Consider the following 17,286-nt stretch of genomic DNA (forward strand, 5'->3'; position numbering starts at 1 on the left):
TGAATCTTATATTTGTATTTAAATTTTTTAATGATTTTAATGATGCAATATATCACTTAAAATATTTTTCATTCAGAATTTTTTCTAATCTTTTAGAACATATTTTATACAGTAACATTTTATGTTAAATATATTTTCCATTCTGAAACTATATTATAAGGTTATAGGTATCAGTGACTTATCCAAGTTAAAATAAAATATATTTAATGAAGTGATTAATTCACTAAAGTACATATATTTGACCATTAAATTGTTAAGTACTTTCTCCAGTACAATATTGTAACTCAAACTGGTATTTCTAAATACACAGAAAAATGATCAATCAGCTTGTTAGAATCTCTCCTACACATATTTTGCCTTTAAAAAAACAAAGGAGGAGGTATTTAAATGTCAAATTATTCATGCAATATTAAGTTTCAGGTTTAAAAATGCAGAGTTGAAGAAAAGTCTTATAGTTCTTGCATTAACTCTGCTTTATCTTAACAATGCATGTGTTGCATTTCTGTAGTCTTTAAATTTCACCCTTTAATGCCATATACTTTATGACAAGAATCAGTTATAGTTTCCATTGCAACTCTATCTGGTTGAATTACTCTTGGAAATATGAAAGTTAATATTGTGTACAAAAATGATACTTGCAGGACTGGCCGGTTGGCTCAGCGGTAGAGCATTGGCCTGGTTTGTGGATGTCTCAGGTTCAATTGCCAGTCAGAGCATACAGAAGAAGCGACCATCTGCTTCTCAACCTCTCTCCCTTTCCCTTCTCTCTCTCTGTGTCACTCAACCTCGCATCCATAGCTCGGTTAGAACAAGTTGGCCCTGGGCACTGAGGATGGTTCCATGGCCTCACCTCAGGCTCTAAAATAGCTCCATTGCTGAGCAACGGCACAACATCCTAAGATGGATAGAGCATTGTCCCATAAAGGGTTTGCCAAGTGGATCCCGTTTGGAACACATGTGGGCCTATGTCTGTCTGCCTTCTGTTTCTCACTTAAGAAAAAAAAAGATACTTACAAATAAGGTAGTCAAGTAACAGCTGTTGTGGAAATCATAACTTTAGAGCCCTTGACTTATGTAATTTAATAAAAATTGTTAGCTTCATTATATATAAAATAAATATTATTCCATTTTTAATGAGCACCAAAAATGTACAAGGAAACACTATACAATATATAAAGTTGTGTGTGTGTGTATATATATACATATATACATATATATATATACACACTAGAAAGCCCGGTGGTCATACAAAATGACCGCTGTTCTAGATATTATAAATTGTAATTAAAATGATTTGTGCAAAGGTGTCTGCTAATTCAAACTGAATTACCCAGGGCAGGCGGCGAGGACGCCCCTTTGCTTACTGCCCCACGGGGTTTCCCCCTTCTACTTGCTTAATTGCTTTAAGTAGAGTGCAATGAAGGAAACCACTGGCGGTACATTTCTTAAGAGCCACCCACCGCTAGCTCAATAAATAAAGGTGATTTAAATAATAAAGTGTTCATTCACATGTCAAAGATCTCTTTGTACACAACATTTCTTGTGTAGATCTTTCCATCATTTTTAAGCTCGCCTTGCAGAGGACCATCAATTATTTTTAATTTTATGTCCATTCTTTCACGAACTCTTGAACAGGCAACATAAAGTTGACCGTGTCCAAATGCAGGCTCAGGTAAAAAAATGCCAACACGCTTAGCGTTTGGCCCTGAGACTTATTGATGGTCATAGCAAAGGCAAGTTTTACAGGAAATTGTCTACGTCTCAATTGAAACGGCAACCCTGTTTGAGATGGAGCCAAATCAATTCTTGGAATGACATGTATTTCACCTTTAGAGGAGCCAGCCAAAGACTTAGCTATTATGACATTATTTTTCAATTGGAGAACCTCTAGTCTTGTACCATTGCAAAGACCCCTTCTGATGTTAAGATTTCTTAACAGCATAATAATTGCTCCAATCTTTAACCTCAATTTGTGAGGTGGCATGCCAGAAGGCGGGACTATTTGAATGCCGTGGCAACTTCACCCATTGCCTAGTACAGTTACGCAAGCAACCAATAAGCTATCGGCGACAAATAGACACTTAAGCCGCATATAATAAAGATATATATATATATATAATGATCAAAGAGTTGGTTTTTTTTCCTGAAGGGACATTCACATTTATATGACGAGTAATTGATTACCAAATGCCTATTTCTTAAGTGTGCAGGGTGTTCAAGACCATTCCCAGGTTAAGAGATACACTAGGTGGACTCAGAAAATTCAGCATATAGTGATAATCAAGGAATGGATACCTTACATTTAACACATACTTTTATTGTAAGGTGCCCTACCAGGAACAGATATAAAGCAAAATCAGCAAAGGGAAAAGGCACATGGGAGAAAGTCCACAGGAAACTGGGCACAGGTTTTCAAAAGTCCTCTCCCAATGTTAAAGGTCTTCTTTAAGAAGAAGAAGAAAAAAAGAAAAAAGATCAATAATATGAATAATAAAATGGCAATAAATACATATCTATCAACAATTACTTTAAATACAAATATATAGATTAAATGCTCCAATCAAAGGATTAGAGTGGCTGAGTGAATGACAAAACAAGATTCTTATGTATGCTGTCTACAAGAGACTCCCTTCAGATCTAAAGACATACAGAGACTGAAAAGTAAAGGGATGGAGGAAGATATTTCATGAAAATAGAAACAAACAAACACAAAGCTGAGACAGCAATACAGTACTTATACAAAGTAGACTTTAAAACAAAGCTTATAACAAGAGACAAAGACAGAGCCAGCAATTCTACTTCTGGGTGTTTATCCAAAGAAATCCAAAACACTACATTGAAAAGACATATATCCATAGGATAATTGCAGCATTATTTACAATAATCAAGATACAAAAGCAACCTAAGAGTCTATTAATAGATGAATTGATAAAGAAGTGATACCTATATACAATGGAATATGATTCAGCCATAAAAAATAATGAAATCTTGCCATCTAGAGGGTATAGTGCTGAGTGAAATAAGTCAGACAGAGAAAGACAAATGCCAAATAAGACAAATCAAAAATATGATTTCACTTATTTGTAGAATCTAAAAAACAAATGAACAAACAGAACAGAAACAGGCTCATAGATACAGAGAACATTTTGACAGTTGCCAGATGGGGGAAGGGATGGGGTGATGGGTGAAAAAGATGAAGGGATTAAGAAGTATAAATTGGTAGTTACAAAATAATCATGGGGATATAAAGTATAGCATAGGGTATATGGTCAATAATATTGCAGTAACTATGTATAGTGTCAGATGGATACTAGATTTATCTGGTGATCAGTTTGTAAGTTATGTAAATGTCTAATTAGGTTGTATACCTGAAATTCATATATTGTACATCAACTGTATCATTTGTACAAACAGCCTAGGGACAGTGGGCCACTCATCATTTAGGGAAAGTTTCACATCAATATGAGGACTGTCACCATACCAATTCCCAGGTACCTGCCAAGGGCCAAACTTGCAAGCAGACCTTTTATAGTCTCTTGCTATGTTATATCTTTTCTGTACAAATTGTGTTTCCTAAGTAGCATACTTTTATGCAGATATACCACTACACTTTTTCCAAGATGCCATTGTTCATGCTTTTAGGGGGATTAAAATGCCATTTTCTATTTGGCTATGGCTGTGGGTAAAGAAACAGTTTACTCAGGAGTCATTTTCATAAAATACAAAAGCATTTTTTCTATTTGCATAAAACCCAGGGCCATTTTTAAAACACATTCTGTGATCATTTAAAATTCTTCCTAATGCCTGCTCTGAGACAACCCTTTACTCTTGTGGTCCTGTGGGGAAATGCTTGAACTTGTTTGGCAGAGGAGGGGTGGAGGAGGTGTGAGTGGTAGCCCTCTGCAACCATCTTGGTTTGTTATATCCACCACTGTTTCTGCAGAGCTAAGAGAACAAATCGGAGCCCACAGCTGTGGTACCAATACTGATAAGTATTTTATTTCACTGTCCTACGTTTTCTGTTTGTAGATAAGATCCAGGTTGATTAAAGTTTGCCCTGTTCCTCGGAGGCAGTACAGAGCTTGGCACCGTATCTATAGAATGCTAAAGTATGAAAAATTGTTATGCCTTTTGAAACATTAACTACTGAATGTGCTAATTTTTGCTAGATAAATTCATTTTTTAAATGTATTTATTGATTTTAGACAAAAAGGAAGGGAGAAAGAGCAAGACAGAAACATTGATCTGTTCCTGTTATGTGCCCTGACCAGGGATTGAATCCTCAGCTTTTGCTCATCGGGACAATGTTCTAACCAACGGAACTATTTGGATAGGGCTGCTAGATAAATTCTTCACTGGAAGTGTAGATTTCTAAGAACTGTATTTAGTTTATGAGATAATTTTTAAAAATTTATGCCAATATACTTGTGGACAAACACACATTATTTGTTAACAGATTATTTGTCAGTTGTGTGCAAACTCTTTTGAGTCATTTCATCCAGTAAATTTTACCCTGATACATAAAAGATAATGTACCAGTTAAACAATCTGTTCCCCTGTCCATTGCAGAAGAACAGTGTAACAATTTTCCCTTCTTCAGTGAAAGATAACTTTGTAATTTCTCTGCTTAAACTGCATGTAGACAGATTTGATTTTGGTCTTATTTTATTTCTAAAAGAAAAAAAAAGTCAGTGATTGACCTGTAGTGGCACAGTGGATAAAGCATTGACCTGGAACGCTGAGGTCCCCGGTTCGAAACTCTGGGCTTGCCTGGTCAAGGCACATATGGGAGTTGATGCTTCCTGCTCCTCCCCCACTCTCTCTCTCTCTCTCTCTCTCTCTCTCTCTCTCTTCTCTTCTCTCTCTCTCTCTCTCTCTCTCTTCTCTCTAAAATGAATAAGTAAAGTCTTAAAAAAAGAAAAGTCAGTGAATTTAAATAACCCAGTGTGGATACAATAACAACATTGACTGATTGGTTTTTTAGATGTAACTTCCTCTTAAATTTTTAGAAAATAATAGTCATTACAGAAACCAATATATACAAGACTTTATATAAAGGGTGCTAAAAACAATATTCTGTTGAATTCGCCCAACTCAGAGTGAGTTTCATAGTTTAACATTACATAATGTAATTTGACAATTGTTTTAGATGTCAGCTGTATTCACAATGATATCCTTATAAAATAAGGCTATAGTTATCTATTTTCTCCCTCACTGTACCGAATTTTAAATACATTAAGAAAAGAAGAAAGTGTTTGTTCTGTAAATTATCAGGTGAAGCATGAGACGAAGACAGGAGGGGCTTCCTGCCCTCTTCAAATGACTCTTCTAGACAGACTGTCCTTGGGTTGTCTGGAAACGTAATGATAGATATTGCTGTCTTCCAATTTCCTCCTTTGATTCAAAAATTCAGCTTCAGGTCATTAAATGTTATTCTAATGGAAAGATTGAAAAAATGAAAAATGAATTAGTCCTGGTTGAACTAGCATGATGCAAGGCAGTTCCATAAAAGTTACTATTTCTTTTCATACCTGCCAGATGAAATATATGCCATCGTTTTAGAGGTGAGTAAACTTCACTCGGAAAGGTGAAGGGTTCTCTCCAAAGCGTGGAGCATGTATGTAACTGGAGTTGTGACGAAGCCAGCTATTCTTACTACTACAGGAATAGCTTGGCAGGCCCTGGCCACTAGCTCAGATGGTTAGAGCGTCATCCCACTAAGCCACCGTTGTGGCTTTGATCCCCAGTCAGGGCACATACAGGAAACAACCAGTGAATGCATAAATAAGTGGAATAACAAATTGATGTTTGTCTTTCTCTGCTTTCCTCTCTCTCTAAAATCAATCAGTAAATAAAAATTAAAAGGCAAAAGAAATAGCTTAGAATTTTTGAGGTGAATATTCAGTTTTATTTAGTTTAACTCCCTCATCCTATATGTAGGTAAAGCAAGACTTAGAATTACACAAAGATAAAAAGAAGTTTGTGGCAAAGCAAAAAATAGAGTTGAGTTCAGTGGTTCACTCTTTATTCCTTCACTGGCTTCAGTGATTCCTCACAATCTTAGCTTTATTCTTGCATTTCTGACCCTTCCTTCTCAATTTCCTTGGCTGGGTCCCCTCCTCTTCCTTCTCTGTACTTCTTTCATTGGTGGTCTCATTCAGTTTCATGTCTTTTAATACCAGCTGAAAAGTTCTAAATTCATTTTTTTAGTCCATACTTGACTCATGAGTTACAAATTCTTGTACTCAACTTCCTGCCTGCTCCACATTGATGTCTAATAAATATCTCAAATTCAGCCTGTCTAAAACTGACAGATTTTTGTTTTCCCTAGCAAATGTGTTCCTCCCACCACCTTTCCCATCTCAATTGATGACAACACCATCCCTTCAGTTACTTAGGCCAAAACACCCTGGAGTACTCACTAATGCACAGGAAAATCATTTTGTCTCTATCTTTAGAAAATATGAAGAATTAAACCACTTCTTACCACCTCCACTGATATTGCTGTTTTCTGAGTCACTAGAGTAGGTCTTTAAAAATGTTCAATCAGATCCTGTTACTCCTTTCAGAACCTTGTAATGATTCTCTATTCAGAATAAAAAATTAGAGACCTTACAATGCACAGTTTTGTGAAAAATGATAGTATGACATTTTAAAAGTATCACTCTTATCACTAGGTTATTTATCCCCCATTTTTCTCACTAGAATGTAAATTCTGTGAAGACAAGGATCTTTGTCTTATTTTGTTTGCCACTGTACCCAAAGCAAATCAACACCTAGCACATTGAAGGTGTTAGTATTTGTCAAATTAGAATATGTGCATTCATTAAATATTACTTGAGCTCATAGTTTTTGCCATACCAGTGCTGGACATAGCAAATCAGTGTGATCTCTGCCTTCGAGAAGCTTTCATGAAAGCTTCATTTGGTCTTCTGTGTATTCTGAAGTCTGTATTTTTCTAATCATCACAGACAATTTTGATACACATCATGTGTTGTGTTTGTTTATACCTAACTGTAGAAATAGATTTATTCTCAAGAATATACGAAGAGAAACTCAGAAGTAAGTTGGCTTCCAAAGGTTGGGGAAAAAATCCTAAATAGGAAATATTAAGGGGAAAATGACCAAATAAATGCTCTAGAAACTGTATATTTCACAAACACCTTTTCCATGTTAAATAATGCCAGTTTTCAATAGTCTTCTTTCTTAGATCTAATGGTTTAATGGGTTTAGACTGTGTCCTCCGTGTCTGGCTCTGTAGAGCTACTTCCACAGCACTTGCCTTGAAGCTTGCATGGACTGGCAGGAAGCTGTGAGGACAGGATTCAGTTGTTTTCCCAACAGTGAAACTACCGAGCTGGTAGCTTCGCTGGAGTTCAAGGTCCTTATCTTTAAAGTGCAGGTTTAGACTAAATTAAACTAAGCTCCCTCTAACTCCGAAATTCCAAGATTCTGATTCCACTTTCTAGAGCAATTATAATTGATAATAGTGATTGAAATAATACCATTCTTAATATAATTTTGAAGGAAAAATTAGTCATTCTTCCTGTTATAGAAATCTTTGGTATTTCCAGGTTAATTTACTTAGTGTGGCAAAAGTAGATTTACATTTGTAATTACGTAAGACATAGTTTATTATTATATCAGCATTTATTATTGTATTATTTTCCTTATGAACAACTGTAAACCTACTTTTGCCATGCCCTGTATTATGAATAAAGGTCTTGCAATTAAGTTATTTTCCGTTTTGTTTTGCTTTTTTTGTGTTAGGAGCTTTTTGTTTTCCGTTTTCTAATTTCAGTTTGATGACTCAACGTGGGCACTGCATTGCACATTACCTCAGTTCAGAAGATAATTTCTATGTAGTACATTACTGTCCACCATTCTGAACACCATGAAGGACACATTGCATTGAGCAGTTCATGCAAACTATTCTAAACATAATAGGTCTGCTTCAAACATATTTCTTTGGAAACTAAACAAAGAATGTAAACCACTGTCTATAGGTAATATTTTTCAAGTAAACAGTGTGCCTTTTGAATACTTCATATGCTCTTTTTTTTATTCCTACTAGGATAAGTGAAGAAATATATAGCAAATATTTTTAAGATGAAAATTTCAGTCTTTTATAAAGTTCCTGATAATAACTATTCTCAGGTTATTGAGTTGCAAAGATAGTATAGACTCATTAAAAGTGTGCACTCTGGAGCCAGAGTACTCATTTGAAATTACAGCTTCAGCAATTCTTAGCTCTGTAGTATTGAGCAAATCACTTAATTTCTGTAGGTGTCGACGATATCACCTTTAAAATGGGGGTAATAATAACATTTTCCTCAGTATTATGCTTTGCATTTTGTGAGCCCATGCATATAAACTGTTTAACATAGAGCCTACTTCTAATATACCATTTTGTCAGAAGTAAAACCTAAAGAAGGTGGTAGTTAACATCTTTTTTTTAACATAAAACCTCTTATAATCTGTGATAGTACAGGCTTTTCAAAAATGAAGCTTTTAGTTGCTAATTTATATGAGTTGACCCCCCTTCCCAAATCCTGGTCATTTAGTACCTATCCTACCTTCAAATAGTCTTTGGTTACTTGCCACAAATATCATTTCGTTTTCCTCTAGTATGACGATAATTTTAGTTTGTTTACATTAAACATTTTTTATCTATCACTAACAGAACAAATAAAATTTCTGCATTAAGAAGTGAATAGAGTTACAAATAGTGCTCTTTAAGCTTGGGTGTATATATATATGTATGAACGTGTGAATCTCTTGGAGACAGAAGCTGAAATTCTCAGGCCCAGTGCCCTCATCATCGGAAGTAAGCCCTAGGAACCTGCATTTTTTTTTCTGAAGTTGGAAACGGGGAGGCAGTCAGACAGACTCCCGTATGCGCCCGACCGGGATCCACCCGGCATGCCCACCAGGGGGCGATGCTCTTCCCATCTGAGGCGTCGCTCTGCCACATTCAGAGCCATTATAGCACCTGAGGCAGAGGCCACAGAGCCATCCTCAGCTCCCGGGCCAACTTTGCTCCAATGGAGCCTTGGCTGCAGGAGGGGAAGAGAGAGACAGAGAGGAAGGAGAAGGGGAGGGGTGGAGAAGCAGATGGGCGCTTCTCTTGTGTGCCCTGGCCGGGAATTGAACCCTGGACTCCCGCACGCCAGGCCGACGCTCTACCACGGAGCCAACCGGCTATGTCCGGAACCTGCATTTTTATCCTCTACTCTCCCACTTGATTCCAATGGACGTGGGTCCTAGGACCACACTTTGAGAAACATTTATTTACAAAATAGCAGGACAGTGGCCACCAGAAGCCTATGACTGTGAATCTAACAATGCTATATAACCAGCTTTGCATGCTCATGACTTAACTTCTGCATTGAGAACATGAAACTATGTCAATTATGGTGAAATTTTTGAAAGTCAGAGTTCTGTATGTTTGTAGACAGTATAATGAGCAAAAATTATGAGGCTAGGAATCATAAGACTAGATATCTAGTCCCAGCTTTGCCACTTGATAGTCTAATAATTTGGCAAGTTATATAATGTCTTTGAATCTGAGTTTCTACATCTTTAAGAGTTAATACCATATCCATTATATCATCTCTAACTAGATTGTACGTTCCATGAAATCAAAGACTTTGTTTTTGCTCACTGCTATATATCTAGCAGCTAGAACAGTGCCTGGTACATGGCAGATATGCAATAAATAATTGTAAAATCAATGAACTACATTGTTCAAAATGATCTAATGAATTCGGGAGGGGGGGATAAAAACACAAAAACGGCACAGTTCCTTCAGAAGCTCACAGCCCAGAGAAGATAGACACGCACAAATACTACAGCTTAGTTGAATGCATACACTGTGGGGGTCAACTGAGGCAATGTAGTTAGTCACTTTGCAAGTTATAAGGTGATCACCATACTTGAAAAGAACCAAAATAAGAATGCAAGGAGGTCAGAAATGGCCATGTCAACCCTTTAAAGCATTTTCTACAGAAGTCTGTGGTCAGTTTGAGGTCAATGCCATGATAATCCAGAGAATAGTGTCTGTGGAGGTGGGGATATGAAATGGGGCCAAGGTGTGCATAATAGGGAAATGGGGTCAGAATGAAAGTTCCCATGAGCATACATACATACATAGATACATGCACATAATTACTTGCATGTGTGATGGGGAAGAGTCCACAGGTTGAAAAGGATAGTCAAGAGGTAGTATAATGAAAGAAAAGGGTAAAAAGATATAGATATTTCTTCTAACATCATCCCTTGGTAGTACCCATTTTAATTTTTCAGTGCCCATATTAGTAAAAGGGTGAGAAATTATGTTGGAGTACAGAGTTAGAAGAGAAAAATATATGAAAACAAAACAATAGACCTAGGTCTTTTATGACTAATACTTTATTTTACTGATTGCCTAATATAGTATAATAACACCTTCAGTTATTTTGGGTGTTTTGTTTTGTTTTGTGTTGTTTTGAAGGCTGGAAACCAGTTGACTAATTGTAAGTCTTAATAAATTAGGAAGTAGAAAATGCTTTTAAACTAATCTAAATCATTTTTATACAGTTGCATAACAGCAGAATTATGCCTAAAATCACCCACTAATACATGAAAAATGGTTTTCTGTGCTGTGAAAGGCACAGAAATTTTTATACTTCCTTTTTTAAATCTCTTTTCAAAATGTGCATACAGATATCTTTACAGTCTGCTTTTCTATTCAAATTTTAAGTTTAAATTTGTATATCTCTAAGGAAGAAGTTTGTAACGTGGGATCCAAAGGTTCTCTCCTAAGGAGGGTGGGCCTCTGACATGGCTGGATAAGTTCCGTGTGCTACGCACATTTCTGCAGATACAAGGCCCCAAGAGAATAGTTTCATTCACTTCTTTATGACTACTCTGGGGGCTGAAATGTGTAGTTAAAAAGTGTTTGAAAGTTATCTCTACATATTTTTGTTTATATAATTACCTATTAAAAAAAACTTTCTGAGATCAAAAGAGAAATAGCAGGAGTCTGGGAGCTTGTGCTTCACCACGTAGTCTGTTGGTGCAGGTTCGGTTCCCGTCACACTTCAGTTCGGATCTCAAGGACCTTCTACGGAACCTGCTGCAGGTGGATTTGACGAAGCGGTTCGGAAATCTGAAGAATGGTGTGAGTGATATAAAAACTCACAAGTGGTTTGCCACAACAGATTGGATTGCTATTTACCAGAGGAAGGTGAGCCTTTTACTTCTTCAATTTAAAAGCATTTTAAAGGTGGTGTTTATGTGTAGTAGCATTATTTTCAACTTAATATATAGCTTTAATTTTCTTTTTTTACTGTTTGAATTAACCCTATTCAAGTCTTAAGAGATCTTTATATCCCACAACTTAAAAATGAGTTTTCTCCTTGATTAAAGAGAAAGCATATATTCTGTATTAGATGTGCCCTAAGGGTTTGCATTTCAAAACCGATGTGAAGCCATCTTAGAAAGACAATATGTAAATAAATACAGTCTCTCTCCCAGAATTGGCACACAGCTAGATTTAATGATAGTTCATCGCTAGATGCATTAGACAGTTTCCAGCTTTTATCCATCACCTTTTCAATAAATGGAGACATTTAATAAAAGGTCTTGCTTTGCTAAATTACCTTAATCTCTCCTTTTGCTTCTTAAATACCAAGTTAAAGATAATTTGTATGAATAAAGTGTTTTTATCTCGAATATAGTTAATTTTTTCACGTAAAACTGAAAGTTCTAATGTTTCCGACTTGCCATATTTAATAATGCTGTACAGCCACATGTGAATTTTCTTAGGGAAAAAATAGAAATGCTCTAAGTAAAATAGTCATAGCACAGTTTTTATGATTTATATCTTTTCTAAGAGATAATAAAAACAAAGCATTACAAGAATTCTAAAATTCAGGAAATGGAAAATATAGCAAAACCAAAACAATGATATTGCAGCACAGCCTCTGGATCTTCTAAGAGGGAATCAGAAACTCTCTAACCATGAGACAGCCTTTAACAGCATTCTCTCCGCCCGGTTATGTTTATGTAGTCAAGAATAAGGTCCTTAGCAATTTAAAGTAGATTTTAGATCTTATAAGTAAACATTTCATATTTTTATATCTTATTTTTATTTTTTATTCCAAAGTATTGTTAACCATACAATATTGTATTAGTTTATTTCCTAGCACGAATGCAGTACTTCATAATTCATTAAAAGCAAGTCTCTGTAACTTCTCATTTTAGTCTTTGAAGTAATCCTATGGGATAGCTGGTACCATTTCCCCCATTTTATTGGTAAGAAAATCAGCTCAGAAAGGTTAACTACTTTAAACATAATCATGTAGCTGCCAAGTAACACCTATATTTGATCCCAGATTCTTCAAACTTCTTATTGCAAGATCGCATTGTTATTAAAATGAAGCCCCAAACCACTGAACAATATATTGTTTCATAAGATTTTTATAGATTTTACATATCATCTGCTTAACTTTTATGCTCCGATCATATTTGGAGTGGGAAGCCTGCCTGAGCATGAACTCTGGCGATCAGTAGACATTGGTCAGAAATCCTAAATTAACCACCATTAGCAATGTGATCTTGAGCAACATATTTACACTCTTTAAAGCATCTGCTTTCTCATCCTTAAAATATGGGTTAAGGTATAAAATGCAAAAGGAAGAGTAGTTTGGGGAGAAAGATTAAGTGGATGAGTCCAGGCTCTATTTTTCCTTCTGTAGAGGAGGTATGTTTTCATATAGTTATGATCAGGTAATTTGTTAAGAAATAAATTCAAAACTATCATAATCCCACCAGCCAGAGGCACCTCTGTGTCTGCACCATTGCAGTCCTCATGACTTCGGTAACGTGCAGGACCTGTTTCCCTCCCGCCCACACCTTCCCCTCAGATTCAGATCATTAATATCACAGTCAGGACCTGATTCTATTTGGGTGACTCATTTAATCTATATTTTCTTTTAGTGCTTTTGGTCTAACTTTTTGCTGTCACTATTTAATAATTAGGCAATTATTCTCTATGCATTTGTTGAATAATCCTTATTCGGCCCCATATTTGAAATTCCATTTTTACTAATACAAAAATTATTATATATGTCGGTCTGTTTCAGAACTTTCTTATGAGTTCTTTTTGTCTATTTTTGTATTATATACTACACCATTTTTTATAGCTTTATAATGTGGGCTTTTTACTTTTCAAGGTACTTATGTATTTAATATGTAGAATTCTTAAATACATGAAAAATTCATAGTTCAATACTTATCCAGCTTTTTTTTGTGGTAAAATATGCATACCAACAGATTTACTATCTTATAGAGGCTTCACTACATTGGGCATGGTTGATTAACTCACTGGCCTTTGGTGACTGAACTATTCATTCAGCTCCTCTTCCCTCCCTGTAGGTCTGACAGTTCCAGTCCTCTAAAATCACTTGGCTGGTTTCCCTGGCAACCAGCCCCCATGCTTAGGTTACCCAGGGACTTTCCAAAAGTCACCTCATTAACATAACAAACGGTACCTTTACCACTGTCTATACTTAGGAAATCTCAAGGGTTTTAGGAACTCCCTGCCACAAATCAGGGTGAGGACCAGATATATTTCTTTTTATAAATCACAATATTACACTTACTTTTCTCTCTATCTCAATTATAGGTGGAAGCTCCATTCATACCAAAGTTCAGAGGCTCTGGAGATACCAGCAACTTTGATGACTATGAAGAAGAAGATATCCGTGTCTCTATAACAGAAAAGTGTACAAAAGAATTCTGTGAATTTTAAAGGTGAGCGACGAGATGACAGCAGAGCTCACGCTCGGTCTTTGCACTCTGTTGAGAGAGAAGGGTGGAGCGGAGACGTCCTTGTTGAAGCAGTTCCCTAGTTCCTTCATTCCAGCGACTGAGTGAGGTCTTTATTGCCATCTGTGTGTGCACTCTGGTCCACTGTGTAACAAGGCACCGCTGAGCAGGCGTTGTCTGTGCCGTATCACAGAACTAGACACTTCGCTGCTTCTCTTTGGTGTGTCTTTCTCCTCTCCTCCTACACCCATTTTTTCCCTTTTCCTTTTTATTAGTTTTTCTCCAAACAGTGCTCCATTTTATTTTTTAGTGTTTCAAATGGGCAGTGTTATGGCTTTATTATATTTGAAGGGAAGGATAAGTGTTGCTTTTTTGTAGTTCTTGCCAGTATTTTTTTGGTCAATGGCTTAAAGATATACTTTCTAATAATTATTTTTACTTTGGATAGCTTAGACTCAGTTCTGGAAATAAATTTGCATTGGCTAAGATAGAGTAGCTACACCCAGCAATGTGGATTCTTGTAGAGCAGAGCTTCTATTTCCCCTCACCTCTTTGTACATCATCCTCTTCTTGAGGAGCTGAGACCAGCCTGTGCAGTGTGGCAAATGTGTTTCGTTCACAGGATAAACTAATGCTGTGGATCATTGTCACCCGGGTTCTCTCGCGTGCTGTCGGCATTTCTGTAGGTATTAGAGAAGAGTTCTAAGATTTCTAAACCTCGACTCTTCCATAAGGGTTTTAGCCAGTATTTTAATAAAACGTGACTAATGAAAGTGACAAAATTTTAAGTTTCTTAGTTGAGTCCTCATTGTAAACTTTTTAAAGGAAAAGAATGGCACTAAGAAGAACGTTAATGTGGACAAATAACTTTGCTAAATCAAACAAATGGCTCACTTCTTGTAAACAATATAGGCATGCTCTTATTTAAATGAGGTTTTGTGTTTGTTTCTGCTTTGCTCCGCTTTGTCACTGTTCAGAACAAAGGAAGCCATTGCCAGGTTATTATCCTGGTGTATAGATTTGCAGCCTGAGATAGAGGCACTGTTGCGGGAGCTTTTACCCTAAGCCTCATCAGTGAGGAGAGGGACAAACTTTATAAAACTGCCACAGTTGTATTTTAATTTTGAAGTGTGATATCTTCAGATATGTAATAATTTCCAGCTTCTTTTCTTTCAGTAAACAGAATGTGACCATGCAGATGCAATTTTAGCATTGGAGGTTTTTTTTGTATACTGTTTTGCCAACTGACTTAACAACTCTTGGTCATGTGTAAATTTCAAGCACTTTTGCACATAAAGTTTTGTGCTTATTGAGAATCCCTGGCTTAACTCAGTTTTTTAAATTTTTTTTTTCCTTTGGTTTTACATTTTCCTGCCTGGTCTTCTCTCTGTGAGTCAGTGACCTAGCTTAAAACAACACACCAAAATAGTTGAAATCAGACTGTGCTCATTTTTTTATGATCAATTAACATGCATATAGATGAGTTGTTTTTAATCAAACTGATCTTCATGTATATAAGCATTCTGTTGGCTTCATTATCGGTGCAGGGAGTCACTGACTCCACCTCCTGTCCTCTCTACCACACCCTTGTAAAACCCTTGATACATGAAAAAGCCTGTCTGAGATGTTCTTTGGCTCAGTCTGTACATCTTTTGGTTGTCAAGTGTTCCTGCATGGTTATGTCATTTACAAGCTGATGCTAATTTCAGCTTTTGGTCCACCTATATTTAAATGTGCAAGAAAAATAACTAGTTTACTGTAGTAAGTTTGATGTAACAAAAATATATCATCATGTTAATAAACTGATAAAACATCGTTTGTATAAAATATTTTAATTAGGTTTTTTTTGTATTTCATTTAAACCCTAGAACATGCTGATCATTATATTCTATATGTATGCTACAAATTTTACGGTAGCTTTGTTGCATATTAGTGTAAAATTATTTTAATAAATCATGGGAATGACTTTGATTATTACATTTTAGTTTTCAGTAATTCAAAAGATTTCTATGAATTCTAACAATATTTTTTTTAATAAAATTACTACTGTCCAGCACAACTTGCTGTAGACTGTATCTGGGTAGATGACCCCCTAGGCAATACATTGGTTTTGAGGGCTACATAGCCATTCCATTTTACTCTCTGTTTAAAGGACATGAGCAAGCTTTTAAATATATCAAGGGAGTCTATTTCCAACCAATCAAGTATACTGAATTAGAGTATATTAAAATTATACAAAATTCTCAGTTTCTGCCACAATTACAAGAACAATATAAAAACTTAAATAAGAAATAAGTGGCATAAATCAGTATTTAACCTCAAATTACACTGTTTGAACCAGAAGAAATGACATTTTTATTTGGTGAATAATAAGGAGATGGCATTGTGGGAGAGGAGGCCTGGCCTGGCACTCAGGCAGAGCCTGGGCCTCGGTTCTCTCCTCTGTGAAAGGGAAGAACTCCACGAGGTCCTTTCTAAGGTCCCTTCTCTCTTTCACATGTTGTGATAGGTTTTTTTATGACATTTTGAAGGGATAATAGCTTTGAAGTAAATCTGCCTAAGGTGATCTTTTAGGACTCTTTCTGCTTCTTATCTTGCAGTGTTCTTATAATTTTTTGAATATCGTGAGAACCTCATGTCTGTTCAGATTCCCTCATCCTTCACTAATGCTAAATATCCAATTGATATCAAACTGTCAACCTACCAAAACAAAGGTATCATGGCTTGTGGGTATTACTATCATGTTTTTGATATGTTTTCATATTGACTGCCCATTGGCCTGAAAATACTCATCATTAAGCTTGAAAAAAAAATCATTTTTCTTTCACACTGATTGTTTTTTTCTGCTTATTATAAGAATCAGATGAAATAATGTATGTGAAAGCAACTTGTAACCTGTAACCTATCAATGTAAAATGTTAAGGTGTATTGTTATTTCATTAATTACTTCTTTGTTTAGAATGGAATTTCCTATGCACTATTGTAGCTAGGAAATGCTGAAGACAACTGTGTTTTTTAATTAATCAATAACTGTTAAATTAAAGTATCTTCAAAGGATAAAAGAACTTATTGAATATTGAAGTTTCTTTGTTGCCCCTCTCTCCTGATTTATTTTCTGCGATACTACAGATTCTTATAGATGCCTAATTTTTATGTGGTTGGGTTGGGCTTTTGGTGGTGAGAACAGAGCAACAAGAGGAGAACTGTCACCAATTATTCCAACTGGGAGTTTACTGAGAAACTCCTAGATTCATTTCTGTAGTTTCTAACAAATGTTTCTACTTCTTCCACATGCTATCAGTCTAAACTGTTCCTAATCTAATTATGAAAATTTCATTTTTAAAGGATTGTCACTACACTATCCTATCTCTCTCATCCTTTTATTATAACAATAAACTGAATTTATACATTTTTCTCCAGAAGTGCTTTTGAGCTTCATGTTACCTCTCCCATTTTAGCCAGGTTGATTACTGT

The 17,286-nt window shown here is 35.9% G+C and overlaps 1 protein-coding gene across 9 annotated transcripts in view; it reads left to right on the top strand.

Moving 5' to 3' along the window:
• PRKACB (protein kinase cAMP-activated catalytic subunit beta) overlaps positions 1-16,877 on the top strand; it is a 147,755-nt gene extending 130,878 nt beyond the window's left edge. For all 9 annotated transcript variants that reach the window (XM_066376655.1, XM_066376656.1, XM_066376659.1 and 6 more), the window contains 2 exons: positions 11,063-11,227; positions 13,670-16,877. In XM_066376655.1, the coding sequence (XP_066232752.1) occupies positions 11,063-11,227; positions 13,670-13,795 (291 nt within the window). In that variant the 3' untranslated portion in view covers positions 13,796-16,877. The remainder of the gene's footprint in view (positions 1-11,062; positions 11,228-13,669) is intronic.
• Positions 16,878-17,286: the final 409 nt, after the last annotated feature.

Source organism: Saccopteryx leptura, chromosome 3 (genome assembly GCF_036850995.1).
Source record: "Saccopteryx leptura isolate mSacLep1 chromosome 3, mSacLep1_pri_phased_curated, whole genome shotgun sequence".
NCBI lineage: Eukaryota > Metazoa > Chordata > Mammalia > Chiroptera > Emballonuridae > Saccopteryx > Saccopteryx leptura.